At 42.9% G+C, this 26,835-nt stretch overlaps 1 protein-coding gene across 2 annotated transcripts; it reads left to right on the top strand.

The window, feature by feature from the left end:
* The first annotated feature begins 841 nt into the window (after positions 1–841).
* LOC311240038 (coxsackievirus and adenovirus receptor homolog) lies at positions 842–6,809 on the top strand. Of its 2 annotated transcripts, none has more exons than XM_084328538.1 (3): positions 842–923; positions 2,783–3,640; positions 5,913–6,809. In XM_084328538.1, the coding sequence occupies exons 1-3, from the start codon at positions 889–891 to the stop codon at positions 6,067–6,069; spliced, it is 1,050 nt and encodes a 349-aa protein (XP_084184664.1). In that variant the 5' UTR covers positions 842–888; the 3' UTR covers positions 6,070–6,809. The 2 variants fall into 2 exon arrangements, with proteins under 2 accessions (XP_084184664.1, XP_084184665.1); XM_084328539.1 differs by having other exon boundaries at positions 2,783–3,476; positions 5,913–6,097.
* The last annotated feature ends 20,026 nt before the right edge of the window (positions 6,810–26,835 follow it).

The following is a 26,835-nucleotide window of genomic DNA, read 5'->3' as shown; positions in this document are numbered from 1 at the left end:
TTTTTATATTTATTTATTTTTAAAAACAGAGATAACTTGTGTGGATGTTCTGTCATTTATGCCAGGGCAATGCACTAACAGAAGATGGGGTGCACGGGGGCTCCTCTGAGGATCATACTGAAGATAGGGGTGTCACCCCTTTCCTTTCACAAGGGGTGCTTCCCTTTGTACTACATGTACCATACAGCAGTACCAAGCTTTGTTGGGCTTCAAAGTGTTTAAAGTGATCGTGTTTTTGTTTGAATAACCAGTTTCCCCCGAGACACCTAGACGTTGAGAGTATCACATCTCCACAGTCTCCTCAAGACAATAGCCAGGCGACACGTGGGAGGTGTTTACAGATTGTTTACACTGTAGGATTATATCAAATCAAATCAAATGTATTTGTAAGGCCCGACAACACACGTTAATGTCCCCATGGGCCGGACACGTCTTCTTTATAAACAAGTCAAGAAGAAACATCACAATAAATCAAGAACAAAGCAAAAACACCATGAAGTCCAACATTTTTTAAATAAATGAATGCAACACTCGCAGACATACCCCACGCAAAGGTAAGGGAAAACTCACTAAAACATCTAGCTCAAGTATTTTTATTTGTTGTTTAGTGTTTGTTTGTGGTTTTATTGTTATCAGGCAACATGCTACAACAATTGCTAATTGTTGGCTAAAGGGGAATCAGATTAGCAGGATTCACATTCAAATAACAAGGTGTGTGTCTTGATAAACAGGTAGAACTGGTGGACCAAACAAACACCCAATGGGATGGGTTTATTCTAATTGGGGGAGGAGGAAGGAAATAGGCAAGCGACTGTTTCTGGAGTTCTACTCTAATGACAGAGAGAGCAGCTACACAGCACCCTGCAGCTTCACAGATAGTGTTGTTCAATGGCCAGAAGTCTGGATGTACTGCCGTTGTTCAGGTATTTTCAATAACTCTCATTTTGATTTTGTCACGTGCTGTGGCAGCTACTCGGGAATATATGCATTTACATTTACATTTTGTCATTTAGCTGAAGCTTTTATCCAAAGCGACTTACAAGTTTTGTACAACAAGTAATCAGGAAGGGTACAACTCTATCAGCTGAGTAACAATGTTCATCAAAGTGTTGAGTGCTACAGTGTAGGGTACATAGGACAAGTGCATGACAGTAAGTTTAGTTAGGTTTTTTCTTAATAATATGAAGCTGGTGTGTGTGTGTGTGTGTGTGTGTGTGTGTGTGTGTGTGTGTGTGTGTGTGTGTGTGTGTGTGTGTGTGTGTGTGTGTGTGTGTGTGTGTGTGTGTGTGTGTGTGTGTGAGTCCTTTAGAACTACAGTCTCATGCTTAGGAGGTGTTTGTTCAGTCTCTTCTTGAAGGCATGAACATACACTACACTACTTGGTGTGATGTTTCCAACCATAGAGTTGTGCCCTTCCTGATGACTTGTCGTACAGAACTTGTAAGTCGCTTTGGATAAAAGCGTCAGCTAAATGACTCTGTGTACTGTATGACGAATGTGATTATTTTATTTCTGTTCTTGTAGAAGTGCTGCAGGCCGGGTTACATTTCCATCTAAATCCTGTGTTCACCAGCTGCTTTATGTGCGTCTGTCTCAGGCTCACTATTTGAAGGACTGGATCTTGAGTTAATCACAAATTAATGAGACTCTCTCTCTCTCTCTCTCTCTCTCTCTCTCTCTCTCTCTCTCTCTTTCCATCACCTCTCTCTCTCTTGCAATAGTATAATATATATATATATAGTCATAGTCATTACCTATAACAAAGTATAATAGAACAGAATAGAATATAGTAAAAATAGAACATAATAATAGAATAGAATAGCAGTAGGCATCCCTCTATTGTAGTCATGCTGTCTGTAGTGGAGGGGGATGGGACTAGAGAGATGAAAGGTGGATTGTGACTGGGAGGTTATCAGTCTGTAGTGGTGGGGCGGGGCTAGAGAGAAGGGGCGTGGCTAGAGAGATAACACGTTTCATCACAATACCATTTTATATAGATTATTTGGACAACAATATGATATTTGTTGATATCACAAAGTCTGCCATGATGCAAATTTGATTCAATTCAATTCAGGGGCCTGCGGTTTATATGAGACAATATTATGCCAGTTACATTTATATCAACTCACAAAATATATCAATTAATATATATAATTTATGTCAACCCACCGGTCGGTGTCAATCATTCTACGTTCATTAACTCACGTTTAATCTCATCTTTAACTTGATTGTACAGACTCGTAAGTTTCACTGACATGTTATCTCAATGGGATCGCATATTTCAGCTCTGAATACGTCTCCTTCTTGTTCTCTCTCCATCTTTCTCTCCCTCTCTCCATCTCTCTCCATTTCTCTTTCTCCATCTCTCACTCTCTCCATCTCTATCTCCACCCCTCTTTCCATGAACATACACTACACTACTTGGTGTGATGTTTCCAACCATAGAGTTGTGCCCTTCCTGATGACTTGTCGTACAGAACTTGTAAGTCGCTTTGGATAAAAGCGTCAGCTAAATGACTCTGTGTACTGTATGACGAATGTGATTATTTTATTTCTGTTCTCGTAGAAGTGCTGCAGGCCGGGTTACATTTCCATCTAAATCCTATGTTCACCAGCTGCTTTATGTGCGTCTGTCTCGGGGTCACTATTTGAAGGACTGGATCTTGAGTTAATCACAAATTAATGAGACTCTCTCTCTCTCTCTCTCTCTCTCTCTCTCTCTCTCTCTCTCTCTCTCTCTCTCTCTCTCTCTCTCTCTCTCTCTCTATTGATATCTGCACAGGTGCCCTCCCTGCCTGTCTGTGGTTTTCATATTCACTGCAGGTCTTCTAGATGCAGGGTGCAGGGGAATGCAGGTGACCTCTACGGGGCCCCAGACGCTCCAGGGTGCGGTGGGAGAGAAGGTGACTCTGGGCTGCACCTACGTGCCGGGTCCCGCCGACACCGGAGAGCTGGATATAGAATGGTCAGCGGTCAGTCCAGATCCCACGCAGAAAGACCAGCTGCTCATGTCCTACGCACGTGGAACTAAACACATCCATAGTAGCCACGCGATGGCTCAGGGTCTGGACTTTGCCGCTGGCGACCCCTCCACGGGGGACGCGTCGCTCTCGATTGCCTCGTTGTCCCCCGCTCACAGTTCCACCTACCAGTGTAAAGTCAGGAAGGCACCCGGAGTGGACATGCGGAAGGTGGCACTGGCGGTGATGGTGAAGCCGTCCGTGCCCAAGTGCTGGATGGAGGGCGGCGGCATGGTGGGGAGGCCCGTCACCCTGCGCTGCAAGTCTACCATAGGATCCACTCCCTTGAGCTACGTGTGGAAGAGAGAGCGGGGAGGCCCCATCCCTCCCGCCGCCTCGCAGAACGCTGTGACCGGGCAGCTGGCGATCAGTAACCACTCAGAGAGCTTTGCCGGGATCTACCTTTGTGAGGCGACGAACAGCATGGGTGCGGAGCGATGCAGGATCGACCTGAAGGTGAACAGACCCCCCAGACCCCCCAAAGCAGGAGTGATCATTGGCATTGTGGTGGGCTGTCTGCTCCTCGTGTTTCTCCTTGGGCTTGGGATCTTCGTCGGGATCGCCGTCTGGAAGTTCCGATCCAAGCCCCCCCGTGAGAAGGAGGAGTCGAATGAGATCAGGTAACGGCAGGAGGCAAAACTGTCACAATAGAATGTAGAAGAGGAAGTTTGACCAGTTTGACCAGTTTGACCCAGGCCCTACTTTAGGCCTTACCTAAAGTTGTCTGGCATGATGTTGACTAATACAAACCTTAATTTCACTGATCGCTTCACTAGCCTATCAGGCTCCAATACAATCCAGTGCGGCACATGTTGAAGCCTTAGAGGGCCATGGTGCCTGTGCCTTTCCAGACTAGGGAGGCTCACAGTATAATCAGATGTGTCTTCTTATGTTCTACTGAGGAAATGGTTAGCAAACCATACATTGTATCAGTGCCAGACAGTGTTTAAATATAGCCTGGGTTCAAGTCCTTTAATTATGGCTGCCTCCATGTTTGATGTCATCAAAAATTGTCCATCTATCCTAGAATGCAGAATGTCTAGCATAGTGTTCAGTAGAAAGCCTAGCTTAGCACAAATTAATGGAAGCAGATACAGCCCAGCTAGCCTAGCAGTTGGCCAACAACACCTCTCCCGGAGTTTTAAGCTAGGCTAGTAGTCCGTATCCGCTTCCATTCATTTGCACTAAGCTAGGCTATAGTAGTCCGTATCCGCTAATTTGTACTAAGATAGGCTAGCTTGCAGCTGGATTTAGTTGTTAAAAACTCTTTAAGAGTTTAAGTACTATAATTATAATATATTATAGAATTCCGCCTGGATATTTTCTGTATTTTGGGCTGTAAAATGGTCAAAGAATGTCCTATAGGAGTAAGTGCTTTTGCCCCCTTTTTCATCTTCATCTTTCAATCTGGCAGTTATTTAACATTACTGTATGATATAATTGTGTAATAACAGTGAAATGTCAAGAAAAAAACTAAACAAACTGAATGGGATTTTAGTGGATTTTATTCAAATAGTAAATGTAATTGCACATATAAAATTGTACAAACTTTGTCATAATACACACTGCGCTAGAGTCCATGCAGGGTTTAGCAGTTAATGGTCATCATAATACACATAGAGTCCATGCAGGGTTTAGTAGTTAAGAGTCATAATACACATAGAGTCCGTGCAGGGTTTAGCAGTTAAGAGTCATAATACACATAGAGTCCGTGCAGGGTTTAGCAGTTAAGAGTCATAATACACATAGAGTCCGTGCAGGGTTTAGTAGTTAAGAGTCATAATACACATAGAGTCCGTGCAGGGTTTAGCAGTTAAGAGTCATAATACACATTGTGCTAGAGTCTGTGCAGGCCAGGGTTTAGTAGTTAAGAGTCAGACATCCTCATAAACCCAGGATTTCTTTCACTCACTCATGGTCACTCAATCTACCCCTTGTGATGGTTCATAAGTATGGCAGTCTGTACTTCACTTGAAAACATTTGCAATGATGTTGAGCAACATACATAATAAATACAACATAAATAAAACAAATACACAGAAAATGCAAAACACAACAGAGTATATACAATTAAGTGAAACAACTGCAGGTTATGGTTATATTGAGTTTGTTGTATGATGTTCCACGTATCAGAAACACAGAAGCTAAAAGAAGATTTCCCAAGTTCAGTACAAACTCTTTGCTTTGAGCGTGAGCCAATAATTGGATCATGTACCATAGGGTCCAGATGTCCACTTCAATAGCGAAGGGAGATACTTTGGGCAATCTCCAATTATTGCTTTATATAGAAAACAATGTAGTTGCACACACTCCTACACAGGGAGTCGGACGGCGTGTCACTGTCAGCCCTCTCTGCGCCAAGAGAAAGTAAACTAACCAGTGCTGCTAAATAATCTCCTATTCATTGTTCCCACTATAACCCTTTGTCTATGTTTACAAATACATAAATATAAACTGAAAATGAGTTGAAAGTGTTAAATCATTTCACTTCACAGAGTCTATGTAGACGTGTTTATTCACTGTTGTCCATGGAAACCACCAAGAATGCAGAATCACAAATACGTTTCTGATAATATCACTGCATAACTAATGTTCAGACAACCTTAATGCTTATTTGTGATACTATGTATACATGCTAAAGTTATTACCAATTAATTTGGTCGTAGCGTTTAGTAAATTGGTTATAAGGCACTTGTTTTTAGTTTTTTAAATGATTACTCTATATAAAATGTGTATCTATAGCACCTTTCAAATCCTATGGTAGCCAACATTTAACAGCCAGACTCTGGCCTGTTTGTTTCATTTTATTGCACAGCGAACATGATAAATGGACATGTATGTGATAAACCTTTAATTTTCGTGTCATTCTCACCTCCTATGGCTCTTCTCCAGGGAGGACGTCCTTGCCCCAGTGAGCCGACCTGTCAGTCGACCTGTCAGTCAAAGTAGCAGCCGCGGTACCAGTCGTGCTGCCAGCTTGCGTCCATCGGTGGCATACAGCCAAGTGAGCACTGACAAACCTAGCTCCACATCTGTCACACCTGTTTGACAAGAAAGTCGCTCTATACAGTGTAAAACAAAACAATACAGTATTGTATGGCAGGGGGGGGAGTTTAAATAGGGCCTGGGTTCAATACTATAGTCAATATCATAATGTTTAAATAGAGCCTGGGTTCAATACTATAGTCAATATCATAATGTTTAAATATAGCCTGGGTGCAATACTATAGTCAATATCATAATGTTTAAATAGAGCCTGGGTTCAGTACTAGTCAATATCATAATGTTTAAATAGAGCCTGGGTTCAGTACTAGTCAACATCATGCCAGACAATGGTTAAATAGAGCCTGGGTTCAGTACTAGTCCACATAATAATGTTTAAATAGGGCCTGGGTTCAATACTAGTTTTGATTGATTGACTGAAAACTTTATTAACAGATTTCAGAATGGGTACAATACAGTACAGCTCAATACACACAATTGTTAAGGGGATGCAGACCAGAGAGAGACTTTCGTCTTGTTTACATCAGGGTCCCCCATAGTCAATATCATAATGTTTAAATAGAGCCTGGGTTAAATACTATAGTCAATATCATAATGTTTAAATAGAGCCTGGGTTCAGTACTAGTCAACATCGTAATGTTTAAATAGAGCCTGGGTTCAGTACTAGTCAACATCACCATGTTACAGGAGTGCCTTTCATTTATAAAATGATTTATACCGCGGTACAATAGAATATACCATCAAACTGTTGTTTTAACTGCAGGAGAATACAGTGTTTAGGAGCTTGTTGTAAATGCAATAAAGATGTTTTAATTGGGGCGGCTAGGTGGTGTAGTGGGCAAGGCACTCGCCACCAGTGTGGAGACGCTAGGATTCGCGTGTTCGAATCCAGCTCTCCACATTGTTTTCAGTTTAGCTGGTCGTCCGCAGTAATACACATTGGCCGTATTACGGGGAGGGAAAACTGAAGGGTGGGGATCGAACGTTGTGAACAAGCGACTCCTACAAGTCGGTTGGTGCGCCTGCGCAGTAGAATCAGGAAGTGTCGGGGGCAGCGTGAGCCTCCCACGCGTTACTCCTCGCCACTGAGAGATCGAGCTGCGCAGGTGAAAAGATGCGACTGCTGTTACCTCAAGTACCGGAGGGGACTTGTGCTATGTATGACTTAGTCCACATTGCAGCCGGCTTGTGGGAGGCAAGAAACAGCGTTCGTGACAGGGGAGGGTTGAATTGGATGATACGAAATTGGGATGGGAGAAAATATAGAAAAATGGGAGAAAAAGTGGATAAAAAAAAAAAAGATGTTTTAATTGCAGAAGGATACAGTGTTTAGGACAAACAAGACTATAAACATCACAAAACAAACTGGTCAGACTACTGCTTGACCTTACTCCTAAAACCCACCTCACCCCTGACCATTTTGACAACCTATAGGCTTAGAGTAGACTACAGAGTACAGCAACTTGCAATGGGCCTGGTCTACAAGATACACTACTACACCACTAAGGTACCCATGTACATGTCGAAATACTTCCCAAAGGTCAGTGAATACCACGACCACAACACCAGAGGGGGTTCCACAAATCATGTCCAACCGAGATTCGGCTCAAACAAGGGACTAAACACATTTCGCAATTATGCCACAACAATGTGGAACGCCCTACCCACAGCCGTAAAATAATGTGAATCCCAACCCTCCTTCAAAACCGCTCTCAAAGAGCACCTACGGGTGGCTGCAATTAGAAACTGGCCCCGGTAAATGTCCAAACCCCCCCCCACCCACCCAACCCCCTCCAATGTACAGTTTCTTCCCCTTCGAATGTATATATTTTTCTTTATGATCTCTTTCTCTTAAACAGTACTGTATATTTGTATGTCTTGTATGTAATAAATGTCTTGAATTAAACAGTACTGTATATCTGTATGTCATGTATGTCATAAATGTCTTGATGAATTGAAAATGGGGGACCCTGATGTAAACAAGACGAAAGTCTTTTTCTGGTCTGCAGCCCCTTAACAATTGTTTGTATTGAGCCGTACTGTACTGTACCCATTCTGCAATCTGTTAATAAAGTTTTCAATATTTGCATATTCTTGGGTATCTAGGGACATCTATGGACCTCAGTGAATGTATTCCCTGTGTCATAAATATTGTGTCTATTACTAGGCTTGCTTAAATTGTGATGAAACAAAGGAGAATATGAATTATGATTTTTCTTTGCATCTTTGACAGTGATATGAAAATTTGAACATCGGGAATTGTAGTTTTTTTGCTGCCCTTTTGTAGAGGCCACCAATAACTTTCGATGAGCGTTGGAATTTATAATATTTTTAATATATATATTTCTTTTTACTAGACTTCACTCAGGTGTATTATTGATACTCTCATTGATACTATGTTTGTTTCTGACTCAAAGCGTGTGTGTGTGTGTGTGTGTGTGTGTGTGTGTGTGTGTGTGTGTGTGTGTGTGTGTTTGCGTGTGTGTGTGTGCGTGTGTGTGTGTGTGTGTGTGTGTGTGGGTGAGTGTAACAAGTTCCTAACTTTTTCTTTCATGCACACTTGATTCATTGTTTCAATTATTATTTTCTTTTAAGTTCTTTTGTTTGTTTTGAATGTTATGCAAATGTGAAATGCATGAGGGTCATCCTTTTGTGTTAAACGGCTGCTTAAACAAGAAAATGGGGGATGAATAGTTCAAGTGTAAAGTTCAACACTACTGTGTTAGTAATCATTACTATGTAATGTTACAGTTAGTAAATTGGTATGCCCATCTGCTATTTCTTTGTTTGGCTTTAAAAAAAAAAGGAAAAAAAATAATGTACAATGCAGTTTGCACATCTTAGTTACTTGAAGATTCTGGACAGTATTTCTCATTGTGCCAATAAATAAACATGCATTTTTTGCATAAAGCAAGCATTTGTCGACTCTCATGTTGATAAGAGTATTAAAACTTGAAAAATATCAGTTTAAGGTAGATTTAGAACAGACAAAAAAGATGTGATTAATTTGCAATTAATCGTGAGTTAACTATGGACATTATGCGATTAATCAGATTAAATATTTTAATCGATTGACAGCCTTATATACATACATAACTTTGACTGAAACCCTATATACAGCAAGCTCTTTATGTCAACTAATGGGAATCCTAATCAAACTAAACTAAGCTAAGCTCAACTAAAAACTAAAATAAATAATAATATATAATATACATATAATAATAATAATAATAATAATAATAATAATAATAATAATAATAATAATAATAATAATAATAATAATAATAATAATAATAATAATAATGCAGGACCTGCTCAGAGGTCTTTAATTGGCATACAATTATCCTCAACACACACACACACACCGGAACACACACGCATGCATTGTCTCTGTAGGATCGCCGATGCGATTCGTCTCTGCGATTAACCCATCCCGTTGACCTTCCCCCCCAAGAGCAGCCGGGAGCAGACAGGCGTCAACGTGAGCCGCGCCAGGGGACCAATCCAAGTGCTCCTGTCCGTCTTCGTCAAGGACGCCACAGCGTTAGCGATCTGTTGTTGTGCATGTTTTTCCATTGGGTTTATCTTATCGGGGGGGAAACCCTTGCGAGCACGGGGAGAACATGCAAACTCCACACAGAAAGGCTTGGGAGATACCCCACCTGGGTACCTGGCATCATGGAAACCTGGTCCCCAAGCAGGAATCGAACCTTGGACCTTCTTGCTGTGAGGCGACAGTGTTAACCACTATAAATTGGATTTGAAGAGAGAAGCGCCTTTCTCAGACTCAATGACACTGTACAAGGAGAGAGAAGCTATATAAAAGAAAGGGTAAATGAATGAATGAATATATGAGTATAGTAACAACAGGAAAAAAACAAATAAGATAAAAAAAGGAAGCAAGGTGCTGTCCAATTGGATGAAGTGGAAACAAGAAAATTTACAAAAACAAACAAGAAACAGAAAACAAACAAACAACAAAAACAACGGGATCTGTGTCTTAAAAGAAAAAAGTCAGGGAGTGGGCTACTTGGGAGCAGGGCCGTGTTGCGTGAAGGCAAGTGTGAACAGGTGGGTTTTTAGGTGGGTTTTGAAGAGGTTGATGGTGTCAGAGCCTCAGATGAAGGGGGAGAGGGAGTTCCACAGCCTGGGGGCAGCTACAGCGAAAGCTCGGTCTCCCAGTGTGGAACGCCTGGTGCGGGGGATGGTGAGGAGGTCGGAGTTGGAGGAGCGGAGGCCTCATGCTGGAGTGTAGGGGTGGAGTAGGTTGGTCAGGTAGGAAGGGGCCAACCCGTGCAGGGATTTGTAGGTGAGGAGGAGGATCTTTTTGTATTTTATTTTTTTTATAATTTTTTAAACAAACATATAAACAAACATGACAACACACGATAAGATATACAAGCATTATTAACAGTGCACATCCAATGAAATCACCATATAGTTAAATGTCTTATACAGGATATACCCCCAATACCTGCTATCTAATACCCTACACACATATGCTCTAGCTCGTACCCCCCCCCCCCTCCCGGACCCCCCATTGAATAATCCATCCATTATCCCTCGCTCCTAACCAGACACTACCATTATATGCTAGCTTTTATTTTCTCCACCACTTCTAACCACATTGTCATTTTGGATTCATTGAGACCCAAAATTCTTGCTGTAGATATTTCTTGATAAATCACATCGAGATATGTAATAATCAAGACCTTTCGGCAAATTTTTTCCGGTTGGAACCATCGTGATGCTATCAGCTTTTTAGCCACTGTGATACCCGATAAAACCAACCTCTTTAGCTGTGGATGTACTGCACACTCAAAAACATCATTCAGCAGTAATACAGAGGGGTGTACAGGTATATTCAGAGTTAAGAGATTTGATAATTGCTGGGTCACCTCTTTCCAGAATATCTTAACTGGTGGGCAGTCCCAGTACATGTGCATAAATGTCCCCTCGTCCCCAATTTTTACATAAGGAGCATTTGGAGTCTTGTTTAAGACCCATTTTTTTCAGTCTTATAGGAGTCAAGTATGTCCTGTGAATATAGTTAAGATTTATTTGTTGATGGTCCGGGTTCCTTGATGTAAATCGAACATTTGCCCAGGCTTCTTGCCAATCAAAATCACTTTCCAGGTCTGGTATATCCCTCCTCCAGACGGAGTCTAGGTGGAGGGTTTCATACGAGGACGTTAGTAATTGATGATAAAAATCTGAAACAAAACCTCTCGATGTCTCTCTTTCATAGAAGAATTTGTGGTATCTGTGGTGTTCAATTGGTATCTTTAATGGAACACTGTGAGACTTCAAACATAACAATAACTGTGTGTAAAAAAAAAAATGTTGACTCGGTGAGATACATTTTTTTGCGTATTTCTTCATAACTACAAAAACCCTGTTTGTTAAAAACATCACCTAATGAGTGTATGCCTTGCTTTTCCCATATAGGGAATCTTATAGGTCGTTTTCCAATCAAGAGTGCATTGTTATTGAATAAGGGAGTATGATTATGCCATTTATGTGGGTTAGAATCTTTTTTTTGTGTTTCACGCCATATCCGGATCGCATGAGTAATTATGGGGCCAAATTTCCGTTCGCATTGCTTAATTGATAATTTAGTGTATGCTATGTCCTTCAGTCTATGTGGGGCTACTATATTTTCTTCAAATTTTCTCCAGGATACTAATGCTTGGGGATCAAACCATGTTGTCAATGGTCTTAAAGTGTACGCCTTAAAATAGTGGAAAAAATCTGGAAATGCCATACCACCGTCTGCTTTGTTTCTCTGTGCGGTGGATCTTTTTATACGTGGTGGTTTGTTATTCCAAATAAATGTGTATGTGGAGGAGTGTAATTTTTTCCAGTAACCCTCTGGAGGGGGTAACGGTAGCATTGAGCTGAAGAAGTTGATTCTAGGTAGTACGTCCATCTTAACTATTGATATCCGTGCCTGTACTGAGTTTTTAAGTTTTGACCACCTATCAAGGTCGTCTTTGATTTTGTTTTGGATTTTTATGTAATTGTGCTTCACCGTTTGTCTTATGGTGGGGAATATTTCCACTCCCAAACATCTAAAGTGTTTTACCATAGGTATCTCTTCTGGGAGGGTTATATTTTTTTTCACAGGGCCGTTAAGTGGAAGGAAAGCCGACTTCGGCCAATTTATCTTAAATCCAGATCAATCTCCAAAGTCCTCAATCAACTCGAGCATATGAGGCAATGTGGTGTTGGGGTTTTGCATGAACAGTATTACGTCGTCCGCATATAAACTAATTTTATGTTGTGTGCCCTTGATTACGATTGGTTCTATGGATTGGGATTGTCTTATATATTGTGCTAAAGGCTCTAATGATAGATCAAATAGTCCGGGACTAAGAGGGCAACCCTGTCTAGCTGAGCGTGATACCGGAAAGATTCCGGAGGTGATTATACCTGTTGTAATCATGGCCGATGGGTCTTTGTATACTACTTTAATCATATCAATGAAACCTTTACCTAACCCCATCCTTTCTAATACTGCCCATAGATACGACCATTCCAGCCTGTCAAAAGCTTTCATTGCATCCAGGGACAGCATCGCCTTAGGTATGGTGTCGTCCTTGTCAGCATCTAGTACGTGCAGTATTCGTCTTATGTTATCAGTGATCAAGCGGCCTCTTATGAAGCCAGTTTGGTCCGGATGAACTAAAGACGTCATATGCTTTTGTAATCTGATGGCTAATACCTTAGAGTACAGTTTGATATCGGTTCCGAGGAGGCTTAAGGGTCTATAACTACCGCACTCGGTGGGGTCTTTGTCTTTTTTAAGGAGGACTGTTATGAGTGCAATATTGTCGTTCTTATGGAAGTTCCCCTCCTTAACTGAGTATAAAATCATATTTAGTAATAAGGGTCCAATTATGTCCCAACAAGAGAGGTACATTTCTGGTGGGATACCGTCTCTTCCAGGAGCCTTACCACTTTGCATTTCGGATATGGCCTTCTTGAGTTCCTCTAGTGTGATCGGTGTTTCTAACTGTTTAGCGTCATCCTCTGAAAGTTTAGGGAGATTAATTTGATTAAGATATGTGTCCATTTTGTTTTGATCGAAGGTCGTTTCTGATTTATACAAGTTGGAGTAGAATTCTTTGAATGTTGCGTTTATTTTTTCAGGGTCTGTAACAAGTACTTGTTGTGCTCTAATGGTAGTTATATCTGCAAATTTTGCATTAACTCTTAATCGCATAGCTAATAGGTGACTTGGTTTAGAACCTTGAGTACTGCTGTTGTCTTGTGCTACGTATTTGTATTTCCGATTGTTGTCTGTATATGGCATTAATCTCTTTTTTTAGTACATTAACTTGATTTTCCAGTCGAATCGAGTTGTTGTATTGTAAAGAATTAAATAATGTTGAGTAAAGCGTTTCCAGTTCAGCCAGTTTTGAGCATCGATTCTTGCGCATTTTGGAGGAAAAGCTATCAGTGAAATCCTTGATCATTCCCTTTACCAACATCCATAATATTCTGGGGTCCTGCACAGAGTTTGCATTCCTCCGTAGGAATACTGTAAGAGCTTCTTTGAGTTGTGTAATGAATTCCTTGTTATTAAGCAGCATCGAGTTAAATCGCCATCTTGGGGCTTGGGAAGATAGTATACCAAATGTTCCTTTTAGGAGTAAATAACAGTGATCTGATAATACATTGGGTATCATTTCCACATCATATTTATCAAATATTCTCGGGGATGCAAAAACATAATCTATTCTGGATAATGTGTTATGTCTCGCAGATCGACAAGAGTACTTCCGGGTCGTGGGGTTAAGTGATCGCCATAAGTCATTTACACCTGTAATCTTCGACCAATCCTTTAATGCATTAGATGCATTTTTTTGTTCGTTGGAAAAGGAGGGGTAAGATTTGTCCATCCTTGGATTCCAAATGGCATTAAAATCCGCACCAATTATAAATGAGTAATCGGGAAGGTCTAACATTGCTTTGGTAAGTGTAGTGAAGAAACCAACTTCGTACAAATTTGGGGCATATACCGCTACCAACGCTATTTTCCTGTTCTTGTGTACAATCTTAGCTATAGTTATCCGACCATCTGCATCAGACCATACTCCCTTCAATTCAATATTCAACTTCCGTCTAACGACTATGGCTACTCCCCGAGTTCTCGTTCCAAAGGAAGAGTGACTAATGTTATGATATGTGTTGTCCGCTAACGTATCTATGTCTTTCTCTAAAATGTGCGTTTCGCTTAGCAGAGCCATGTCAACCTGTTCTTTTTTCATCAGTGTGAGCACGCTTTTGCGTTTGTGTTGATTATTTATTCCCCCAGTGTTCCAGATCATTATATTCAAACTAGCCATAATCTATACATGTTGTTGTGTAGTTGTTGGTAATGCTTCTGGAGTGCGAAGCAACAATAGATATACATACAACTATTGAGGTCCCGTTGAGAGCCGAGCTTAAAAACATATATAAAAATCCCCTAATCCCCCCTCCCACCGAGAGTCGTACAGGACTGTGTTCCATAGACACATCCTACGCGTATGACTCCCTCCCTTAAGCCACCGGGTTGCCCAAAATGAGCTTTGTAACCCTAATCTTCCTATGCTAATTGCCATAGGATCTACAACTTTCATTCTAATTCAATAGAATGTCGCTTTTTGGTCTTGCGCCTTCCCATTAATGTAATAACAATAGTGTGAAAAATGAAAAATATACCTTCATTGATATATTCATTTGAACCTTCTACTAACTTATGTTGGAACCATCAGAAAGAGGAAAAGAGTGGAGAAAAATATTAACACCTATCAAAAAAAAATAGAAATAAAAAAGAAAATAAAAAAAAGAGTGAGAATTAAAATAAAACTCATCAGAGAAAAAAGAAAATGAAATAAAAATGAATAAAGAGAAAAACAGAGACTTTTAGAGCTACATTATGCAAATAACTAAATCAATGGAGTAATTATTTAAAATATTAGAATAACCTTGTCATGCTTGTACCTTTAGATGTGGCTGATGTTTTTTTAAAGCCTTATTAAACTTACGTCATTGGATCATATGCTTATACATACCGGATGTTAATGTTAAAGTTACAGGCCTTCGTTGTAGGAGTGCATTATATTCTAGAAGGTTGTAGAATACCCTTGTGAATTCGTAAACACTGCTGTTATGTTCCAGAATGATCTTCCTACCCAGGAGTCATGACCTAATAGTATTTTCCGGAATATTCCATTGTGCCCCTAGCAGTCGAGAGAGGAGTCCAGAATGTTCCAGAATGTTCTCAATGTCAATATTGGATTATTGTCTCCTCAGAGACCAGAAGTCTATAAATATAATGCCTTACGAACCGTATTAAACACCTTGTGCCTTGGTGTTGCCGGCATGCATATCATCTGTTGCTTTTGTTGAGCCGTGGTAAAGTCATTCTAATAAAAGTACTAAAATACAAGAGGAAAAAAATTGAGAAAAAGAGAAAGATGAGTAGGCTTATCTGATTCGAGCCTATGTCGCGTCCGGCCCCGGGGGACCAGATCCATGTTGCTTCATGTAATCCTCGGCGTCTTTAGGCGTGCGTAAACTGTGCCTAATACCGTCTTTCCCCAAGAGCCTTGCTGCTTGGAGCCTTATTTTATGTATTATGTGTGTGTGTGTATATATATATATATATGGCACCGCCAGATGGTGCAGGCGACCATTTTGGTTTGGTTACATGTTATTGAATTAATTTCCACTTGTTTGTTATCCTGGGCTTTTCCTTCCTTTGTTTAAATGTCGTCCTCCTGTCTGGTTGTTGTTTGTGAGATTGCTTTGATTGTTGTTGTGAGATTGCTTTGGTTGTTGTTGTGTTATTGCTTTTGTGTTTAGTTGGTGTTAATTGTTTCTGTGTTTTAGACTAGCCTGCCAGGTGTTCTGTATCACACTAGCTCCCGCTCTGCGTCTCATTGCATATATCTCGCTTCAGCATATATACACTGAATAAATTTCAAAATGTACCTTTAAATGCCAGCATTCATCTGGCCACACCCCCATCCGCGTACCTATATAAGCAGGGGTGGTGCCACACACTCATCTCCTTCTCAAATTTCATCACAAGCAACGTGTTGCTATATGCCCACTTGACGTGGAGACAAATATTTACTCTGAGGAAAGGAAGAACAAGGAGATACGTTGACATCATATCTTTATTTTCTCTCTCACTATTTTCGAGAAAATACGGCGATATTGTCTTCGTACTGGAGTGTCTGGAAGATGATGATCATTCTAAAATCCTCCACCGGTTTTCATATTGGGAGCACGCCGCTGCATGCCTCTCAACTGCAGTTCCTTGCTGTGATGGTTGGGGTGAAACCTTTCAGGGCACAGCTGAACTGTAGGACGCGCCGCTGTTGTGAGAAGTGGTGGGTTTCAGGTTGGGTGAGTACTGTTTGCTTGTCTGTTAGTGCTATGGGGGCTAACTGACAATGTTTACGAACACCGGCCCCAGTTTAAGGTCTTTTGGTTCAGCCTCTTGGGCAGCAGCGGAAGACCTTGATCTGAAGCCCATTATAGTTTGACTAGTGGGCCACGACCATTAACACTGGTGATCCCTGTGTTTTCTGGACGAGTGGATATCTCTCTGTCACCGTGTTAAGGCCCCATCTTTCATAACCAAATGAGAGTATTCCCTCACGAGGAGATATGGGCATAGATGTTCTTTAGCGGAAGATCTGTGTTCAAAGTCAGCTACACAGGCCAGTTGGGTATTGTGCTGGCTCTGTCGGGTGTTGGTAAAATCACTGTTGTAAAACTGTGTTAACATCTTGTTTCTCTTTTCTCTTAAAAAGTGAGGAGGGTTTCAGAACGGCGGCCTGTCTGGGTGAGTGTTATATCATTGTGTACAAGTTCAGGTGATAGCTGCTTAGCTTACGGTTAGCCAGTCAGCTGTTAGCTGCGGCGTTAGCCTGCTGTGATCACTGCGTGGCCTACATAGGTTGGGCCTACTGTTAGCCAGTCAGCTGTTAGCTGCGGCGCTAGCCTGCTGTGATCACTAGGAAACGTTAGCTTGCTGCTATCGGCCAAAGCCCAGCGCGGGGTAGCTCCGGCTCCTCGTGCGCCGCCGCGAGCTCCCCTCTGGTCGCGTGCGCCGTTCGCTCGGCGTCTCGCGGGCAGGGGCAGTAGCGACCGACGGTTGGAGCGGCCGTTAGCTTAATGCTACTCTGTTGAACGTGCTTTGATTATAACATGTTTTAAACACTCTTGACTACGACGTCATCTTTGACAGAGGATGTTCGTCGAACCTGCCCTGGGCCAGGATGGCAAAGCCTGCGTCAACAAAGGGGACCGTAGCGACGGGTTGGAGCGGCGACGCTGCCCAGATCGAACAACACAGGACGGCTGTGTTTTCTACGGTGTCTTGAGACTGCACTTCGTTGATCTACGCTCCGGGTAGGCCAGGTCTGACCAGACCTTGTACACTTCTTCTGGCTTTCCCTTCTAAATGTTTTGTAAATAACGATGTTTTCCAAAACGAGTGTTACTGCACTACATTTAGGATACGACGCGAGTTGTGTGTGAATTGTCTTGTCACTAGGTATTTAGCTTCTCCGTGCAAATCGGGTTGTTGTTTCAGATGTGAAAATGATCTGGTTTGTTGTGTTGAGAAACATCATGTGTGTTTATATGTACCGTGTACTCACAACTAAGGGGGTTAACTAACCTATAAAGCTATGCTTAGTGACAAATGAGTAAAGAATATTCTTTTCTCAGCCTGTAATGACAATGAACAGTGTGTTCACATATTAACAGGTTTTCCTGTTTTAACTGGCCGTATTAAGGGTAAAGTAGGAGGATTGTGTTTCCCCCCGGTTCCCTTGGGACTTCTTCATCCTCCTATCAGACATGTTGTTGCACTACATTGTGTCTTTGTGTGGTAGGGATGCGATGTAACCCTTAGCTTGATTGCTGAGGTTGTGCTAAGACTGCTGGAGAAACTTTATTTTCCTAAAAGAAAAGATTGTTTGGTCGCTTTCGTGTGTGCTTAGCAAGGCCTGTGGCCGATACTAATCGAGAATTATGTATTCTCTCATTATGAAAAACGGCGTTCCTCTGTAGAGTGTTTTTGCCATTTTTGCCTCGCGGGAAGGGGGGCCTCGCAAAAAAAAAAAAAAAAAAAAAAAAAAAATTGTATTTATTATTTTTTTTATTTTTTATTTTTTTTATTTTTTTGCGAGGCCCCCCTTCCCGCGAGGCCCTTTTTCATCACATACCTAAAATCTAGTTTTGCTTATATGCTTATATATTTCACATTAGACACGTTTGTAGAATGTGTCTGACTTGTTCCTGGGTCTGCACCTGGGTCACTATTGGAGCTCTGGTACTCTGCAGCAGGCATTGGTTTCAACGAAGGGAGTGGTTACTTACATCATAGTACGCCGCCGGAAACTTAAACGAAGAAGAAGAAGAAGAGGAGTCAGCTGCGTTTGAATATTTCGCGCGTGCAGCTTTTGACTATTATGCTTAGTTATGCCAGCCAAGGTCGGTCATTATCAGTCGGTCAGTCACCAAGGAACGTTGACGAAAGGCGGGACAAATGGCCGGAGCCTTGTCATGATGCAGTCGGGATATAGGCCATGGCCCATGATGATGTCGGCTAGTAGCTAGCTTAGCTAAAGGCTATCTAGCGTTAGCTAACCTGCAGCCAAGGATGAAGAGGATGGACTTGTTTGGCAGATGAACTTCGTCAACTCCACGCGGTTGTCTCCATCCTCTTGGACGTTTGGTGAGTTTTTAACCTATTCTATTAACTCTATTCTATTCCCGCCGTGGACATCGCTCTCTCTCTCTCTCTCTCTCACTCTCTGGAGCTAAACTGGCCGACTAGCTAATAGTACTACTAGTAGCTAACGGTGTGTGCCTGGTGTCAGCACCTGGCTGTATGTAGCCGCATAGCTTGCTTCTGCGTTAGCTAATGGTTAGCGATAGCCTGGTTGAGCTAACTGTTAGCCAGTTAGCTGTTTAGTTTCGACGTTAACTGCCGGCTGCGCTCGGCTGGGAACGTTCGTTTGATGCTATCAGTTAGCCTTGAGTTAGCTGTTAGCTTGTGCTACGACCATTGACATTAGCCGTGAGAATAGCAGGGGGTTCTGGCACTCTGACTACGACATCATCTTTGACAGAAGATGTAGTCGGGCCTGCACCATGACAAGGCTCTGGCAGCAGCTTATTTTTGTCCCGACAGCGAGAGGCCTTTCGTCAACGTGGAGACCTGTGTTACGGCCTTTCGCCCTGCGTTCCTTGGTGCAGGTAAGATTAATGAAAATGTCATGACATTACCCCACTCTTCCTTCCTTCCCCTCCCGAATGTTTTGTTAATAACGATGTTTTTTTCCAGGCAAAACATATGCTACTTCACAACATTTGGAGATACGACATGTGCTGTGTGTGAATGTCTTGGTCGTTTGTGTAGCTTGGGTAGCGTTGGGCCGTTGGCCAAAGCTGTGTGTGGCCTGGTGTCACAGTACCTGGCTAGCCTATTTAGCTGATGTCGGCCATTGGCTCCTTGCTGCTTTGGTTTCTCTGGTATAGACCCTCTTCTCTTTGGATTTAAGTGTTGATCTTTGTCCTTTTGGATCTCTCATACATGCTCTCTCTCTAACACACACACACATGCTCTCTCTCTCTCTCTCTCTCTCTCTCTCTCATACATGCTCTCTCTCTAACACACATGCTCTCTCTCTCTCTCTCTCTCTTTCTAACACACACAGTCTGCCTATGGCGGCCTTTCTCGATGGCTAGGCTGTGCTCGCTGAGTCTGTATAGTCAAGGATCTTCAGTCACAGTGCTCAGGTATTCTGCCACTGTGTACTCTCTGTTTAGGGCCAAATAGCATTTCAATTTCTTTCCAATGTGTCTCTCTCTCTCTCTCTCTCTCTGTACACTGTATATTGACTGTAGAACGGGAGCTCTCTCTCGCTCTCTCTTTTGCTATATGTTGACTGTATCATGCCCCGCCTCGGGCAGCGCTATTATTTAAGAATATGTTGACTGTATGAAAAAAAAAAATATATATATATATATATATATATATATATATATATTTTTTTTTTTTTTTTTAACCTTTTGGGGGGGGGGGGGGGGGCTCGCGTTAAATCTCGCACAGGGCCTCGCATTTCTCCCAGGCGGCCCTGATGATGGGTTGTGTGTGTCATGTGACCTACAACTGGGTTGGACTGGCCACAGGAGCATATGTGTAAGTTTGATACCGGGGCTCTTGAAGAGCCCTCTCTATTCTGTGTTTTTTTCCTTAGTAAAAATTAGATAGCAGGTTAGTTCATGCGCTGTGTGAAGCTGTCAGACGCTTCATAGAGCTGACTATGACTGTGTCATACTTAGGGATGGGTACCGAATTCGGTACTTTTGAGGTACCGAACCGAAACACGTCGGTACTACCGAGTATCGAATCAAGTGAGAAAAAAAAAAAAAAAAAAAAAAAAAAAAAAGTATTAATCTTTTTTTTTACTTTTTTTTTTCTTTTTTTTTCATGTCAACGTTCACACGCACAATATATGCTTACCTAGGATTTGACTTGATTCAACAACAAAGCAGTCGGAGCAATGACAAGCCGAAAACTGTCGAAATTGTAGTTATTTGAAGTTTGGATTTTTTTTTACGACTGAGGTAGGTAAATTAAATTTCTTGAGACTAAAGTACCGAAAAAGGTACCGTTGGGTACCGGTATCGATTCACAGGTACCGGTACCGGTACCGGTATCGGTTCAAATGTGAAAGGTACCCATCCCTAGTCATACTCTCTTTTTGTCATTACATCGTATCATGGGTGTGGGGTCGTAAAGGGGTGAACTGGTAACCTTATTGAGTGTGTATGGGTTCAGTGCCTCCTCCCCGGAGAGCCCTAAATCCAATTTTTTACATGGCTCAAGGTGCAATATATTCTTTTCAATCTGTACAGCTCGCGTGGGAAGTCTCTCTGGGGATTCCCATCTCCTTCCTATGGGAGGGTGGTGGGATGTAAAAATGTGAAAATTTTTTACCCCCGGCTGTGTAGACTGGGATACATACTGTTGGTGCTTCCTTCTTTTCTACTAAAAAGAGTTGGAGTTAGGAAGTGTCACACCCCTCTTGTCGTTCCCCATGGCGCCTTGGGGATTCAATGACAGGTCGAAATAGCCTGTTCATTGATGTGGGTGTGTCCCGACGCACGTATAGTGCTAGCTCGGGGTGTTCTGTAAACAGGCGACTGACTGGCACGCCTTGGTTGCTTGAGGTTAAAACAGCGTTTTTATAAAGCAACTGGGATGGAGGTTTTTCCTCTTCCGACGACCAAATCCAACGACCTGGTTTTTGTCATCGACGGATTCTCGTTCATGTCTGGGGGATGATGACGGAATGGATCTGAACATATGTAGAGGGGTCTCATGCCCTGGGGGTGGGCCACCGGGCGCGGTTCGCCCGAACGTCTGGGTGGCGCCTTCTTTTCATGTTTAAGATCAACACGCATATCTGCCCCTTCTCCTGGAGTAGGCATGTCGGCGTGGTTAGGGCACGGGACTGGTTCTGGTCACCCTGGTCCGGATCAGTTGAACCCGTTGTCCGCCGGGGATGCAGATCTGCTGTTCTGGTACCCTGAGGGACTTGGGCTTTTTTCAGGGGGAAAAATGCCAGGTTGGTCCGGGTGTCACAAGGTTAAGCACTATGGAGACCCTGGTTGGGTACGTTTTTTACTCAGCACTGTCGTAATGGCTTACGGCCATGCCAACCTGTACACGCTCGATCTCGTCAGATCTCGGCCGCTACACAGGTTGGTCCTGGTTAGTACTTGGTTGGGAGACTGCCTGGGAATACCAAGTACGGTGTGCTTGGGGCTGGTTCTCCATTCTTTTTCGCTCCTCTCTCACGCATGGCGAAGAGGGGCCTGTTGGGGTGGTCTTTGACCTCCTCTGGTGACCCTGTGCTTCCCGTATCGCCGGGCCCGGTCCGAAGTAATGTTTCGTCGACCCGTAGGCCTGGGTTAACCCTTTTTTGGAAAACTAAAACACTTGTACTGCGGTATAGCCGGTGTATACCCGCAGGTGTGTTTTGGAGTTTTTCTTGAGGGGTTATAGGAACAACCACCGCATTGAGTAACACCAAGGTGGTTGATTCCCTGGTGTGTTGGAGCAGTGTCAACTCCCGGGTTCACCGTTTGAGGGTGCCCCTGCACATTCATGATGTCTGCCAATCGTGTCAGCCTTCTCTGCCTCAACCCCTCTGGGGTTTTTTTTTTTAATGGAGGCTTGGTCATGCAACACCGCCAGCTTACGCCCCTTCCGCCGGTGCGGCTGTGTTCAGCTGTCTCCTCTGGCGCCTGTCTCGTCCGCAGTCTCCAGGCTAGGGTTAACAGCCTGTTGCCTGGTTTTTTCCCCGGTGCGCTGCCTGCTTCCGTTGGTTAACCTTTTTTGTGTGCTTACGGCCATGCTGACTGCCTGTTCTGCAGGGTCAGTGTGCCAGGCGGTGTACTATTGGGGGGACAGGGCCCGCTCGGCTGAGGGGCCTTTTGTCCGAATACGCTGGCGATGTGGGGGGCGGGGTCACTAAGTGCCCACCTGGTGGGGTCTTGATGCTGGCATCATGGACTTCTCCGGGCCCCCGTTCCAGGGGGTCCAGTCCCTTTGGTGGGTCTGGGTCTTCCTTCGCGCTCCGCTGCTACGGCCTTGCCACAGGGTTGGGTTTGCCCTTGACCCCGTGATTCTGGGGGCAGTAACGAGGTTGTTTCCTCCGTTCGTTCCCGGGTGGCATGCGGGTTGTGCGTGTGTGTAGTCGTGGGGTCAAGCCACGGTCTGCTCACCCTGTGCGTTGAGTTGCTTGAGTGCCTCTTCGCACGGTCGGGTCCGTCGCCCTCCCGGGAAACCTCTAATAGGGGGGGTGCCCTCCATTAGGGGGGGTCGGGGGGGCTCGGTCCTCCCTGATCTGATGGCTGTGGGGGGCCTCAGCGGGGTGTATTTGTCGAGCTTCTAGCTCCCGCTCAGCTCCTATTATGCAATGAGACGCAGAGCGGGAGCTAGTGTGATACAGAACGTTAGGTTATGACTATAACCAAGTTCTGTTAACACTAGTGGACGCTCTGCGTCTAGACGCCGCTGCGGCCCTTGATTTTTCATTGTGGTGAAATTTGTTGGGAAGGAGATGAGTGTGTGGCACCACCCCTGCTTATATAGGTAAGCGGATGGGGGTGTGGCCAGATGAATGCTGGCATTTAAAGGTACATTTTGAAATGTATTCAGTGTATATATGCTGAAGCGAGATATATGCAATGAGACGCAGAGCGTCCACTAGTGTTAACAGAACTTGGTTATAGTCATAACCTAACGTTTTCAATTGTAATTAGTCTGTTTATATTAGTGTGTCCTGTTAGCGTGAATGCCTTCTACAACAGAACTGCGTTTCCGCGTTGCTCTGATTGGCCACTGACCCCACGTGACCCTACCCTATTACACGCCCCCTTATCGACGCGCGTTATGCGACGCTCTACAGCTCTTTCGCTGACTTCCTCGCAGAACAGCTGTTAAAATGGAGTGTTGGGCACAGCAGTAGTAAGTATAAGTACTATATCCCCCTACAGTACATAGAAGTACTATATCCCCTACAGTACATATAAGCACTATATCCCCCTACAGTACATAGAAGCACTATATCCCCTACAGTACATATAAGCACTATATCCCCCTACAGTACATATAAGTACTACATCCCCTACAGTACATAGAAGCACTATATCCCCCTACAGTACATATAAGTACTATATCCCCCTACAGTACAGATAAGTACTATATCCCTCTACAGAAGTACTATATCCCCTACAGTACATATAAGTACTATATCCGCCCTACAGTACATAGAAGTACTATATCCCCCTACAGCTATAAGCACTATATCCCCCTACAGTACATATAAGTACTATATCCCTCTACAGTACATAGAAGTACTACATCCCCTACAGTACATAGAAGCACTATATCCCCTACAGTACATATAAGTACTATATCCCCCTACAGTACATATAAGTACTATATCCCTCTACAGTACATAGAAGTACTATATCCCCTACAGTACATATAAGCACTATATCCCTCTACAGTACATATAAGTACTATATCCCCTACAGTACATAGCAGTACTATATCCCCCTACAGTACATAGAAGCACTATATCCCCCAGAGCACATCGATGTACTATATCCCTCTACAGTACATAGAAGTACTATATCCCCATACAGTATATAGAAGTACTATATCCCCCTACAGTACATAGAAGTACTATATCCCCCGCTACAGTACATAGAAGTACTATATCCCTCTACAGTTTGTTCATAGTTAAAGACAGTAGAGGTTGAGTACTTTATTATCTAAAGATGGTAAGTTAGAGTGTTGTGTTTGTTCATAGTTAAAGACAGTAGAGGTTGAGTACTTTATTAGCTAAAGATGTTAAGTTAGAGTGTTGTGTTCATTCATAGTTAGACATTAGAGGTTGAGTAAATATCTAAAGATAAATTAGATGTCAATGTTTTGGTTTGATTGTTTGTACTAGTAACGTTAATGCTAGCAGAATAGACACAACGTGAGGTAATCACCATCCATTTTAAACCGGTTATTACCTAATGCTAACGTTAGCAGATATAGACTGGTAACATTACAGCTTGGCGTTAGCCTAATGCTAACGTTAACGTTATCGTTAATGTTGTTATTGATTGATTGATGAGTCTGCGTTAGCAGAATAGACACAACGTGAGGTAATCACCATCCATTTTAAACCGGTTATTACCTAATGCTAACGTTAGCAGATAGACACGAGACTGGTAACATTACAGCTTGGCGTTAGCCTAATGCTAACGTTATCGTTAATGTTGTTATTGATTGATTGATGAGTCTGCATTTAATACAGAGGTGCTGTCGGCATTTAATACAGAGGTGCTTCACAGCGCTCACAGCACAGCGTTTCCAATATTATAAATACGGAAACAGCTGTTCTGCGAGGAAGTCAGCGAAAGAGCTGTAGAGCGTCGCATAACGCGCATCGATAAGGGGGCGTGTAATAGGGTAGGGTCACGTGGGGTCAGTGGCCAATCAGAGCAACGCGGAAACGCAGTTCTGTTGTAGAAGGCATTCACACGTCCTGTTCTCCCTTCCTGTGTGGCGTCATACCTCCGTGTTCCCGTTCCTGTTTGTTCACTGCTGTCGTCTGCCTTGCCCTGCTGTTTGTTAAGTCTTAGTAAGTTTTATTAGGTAAGGTATACATACATACATACATACATACATACATACATACATACATACATACATACATACATACATACATACATACATACATACATACATACATACATACATACATACATACATACATACATACATACATACAGACTTACCTGACTCCTAGACGTTTGCACCTAATGGGGCTTAGACAGGACCCTCGATGCTCCTTGTGTTTAAACGGTGCTCTTGGTACATTTATGCATATGTTTGGGAATGTCCTCCTGTTAAGATATTCTGGGGAAAAGTAACCACTCAATTATCAGAATTTTTATCTCTGACCATACCTATACTGCCATCTGTATTGTTGTTGAATGATGTTTCTCAGCTATCAACCTCTGTACATGTAAAGAGACTAATTTTGTCCGGTCTTACGGATGCCAAAAAGTTGATAGCGCCACGCTGGATTCAACCGGATAAAATGTGCCGGAAGGTATGGGTTCTTACCTATCTCGATGTGATTTATCTAGAGATATCTACTGCACGAATTTGAGGTGTTAATGAAGCCAGCATAGCAATCTGGTTAGCTGTGGTGGAGAAGATAAAGGGAAGCATATGAACTTGTAATTTCTGATGTTAAATGGAATAGTGGATGTATAGTCCAAGAGGGGGTCCTGAGGGGGGGGGGGGGGGGGGGGGTGGAGGGGGAGGGAAGGGGAAGGAAAGAGTGAGAAAGAGCGAGCAAGAGCACATGTATTGTATTGTATTGTATTTATTATTTTTATGTCTTTTAATCTACATTTATTTTGGTTTAATTACTGGACTGTCATTATTATTTCTGTCATTTTCCTGTGATTTATCATAGATTTGTACTGTTACTGTATTGTTTGTCTAGTTTTATGTTAAAAAAGGGAAAATAAAAAAAAAAAAAATATTAGTATTCCGTTTTGTTCTTCTTTGTTTTTCGTGTTCAGTTCGTGTTTGTATTTAGCGCCAGCTCGGCTGAGCCTTTTGCTTTTGTTTTGTATTTGTAATATATTCCTGCTTTGCTCCTGTGTACTTATATTAAAAGACACACCACGTTTGAGAAGAGCAACCACCGTCTCCTTCCTCCTGTCATTCCGCAGTTTCGGTGCTCTCCTGTCAATCCGCATATTGGGTTCTACTTTTCCCCCCGCCTCGTAACATATATATATATATATGTGTAGACTAGAGGTGGTGGCAGAGAGGAGGATGAGAAGGAAGCTGGCTATCCTGGCGAACCCCTCCCACCCCCTCTATGAGGAGCTAGCCAAGATGAGGAGCATGTTCAGCCACAGACTCATACCCCCCCCCCCCCCCCCCTCTCTGACACTCCACTAAACCACCTCGGCCAGTCCTTCGTGCCAGCGGCCATCAGGCTCCACAACCGGGGGCATGGACTGTTGCCAGCAGCTATTAGGAATGTCTGACCCTTAACCACTAAGTGTGTCTGACTCTTAACCACCAAACCTGCACGGACTATAATGTATATTTATGAGTGATAGGGTATACAGACCCTCACCTGCACCTTTGTTTATATTGTTTAATTTTACTCATAGTATATTCAAATGTACTTTT

The sequence above is a fragment of the Notolepis coatsorum genome (assembly GCF_963971535.1).
Source record: "Notolepis coatsorum genome assembly, chromosome: 14".
Lineage (NCBI taxonomy): Eukaryota > Metazoa > Chordata > Actinopteri > Aulopiformes > Paralepididae > Notolepis > Notolepis coatsorum.
Note: the sequence above shows the minus strand (reverse complement) of the source record. Positions and strands in the feature narration are given on the sequence as shown.

Coding starts and splice junctions, on each gene's coding strand:
- LOC311240038 (XM_084328538.1), top strand. CDS start 889: ATGGCCAGAAGTCTGGATGTACTGCCGTTGTTCAG. Junction 924..2,782: donor GATGTACTGCCGTTGTTCAG/GTATTTTCAATA, acceptor ATATCTGCACAG/GTGCCCTCCCTGCCTGTCTG. Junction 3,641..5,912: donor GAGGAGTCGAATGAGATCAG/GTAACGGCAGGA, acceptor GCTCTTCTCCAG/GGAGGACGTCCTTGCCCCAG.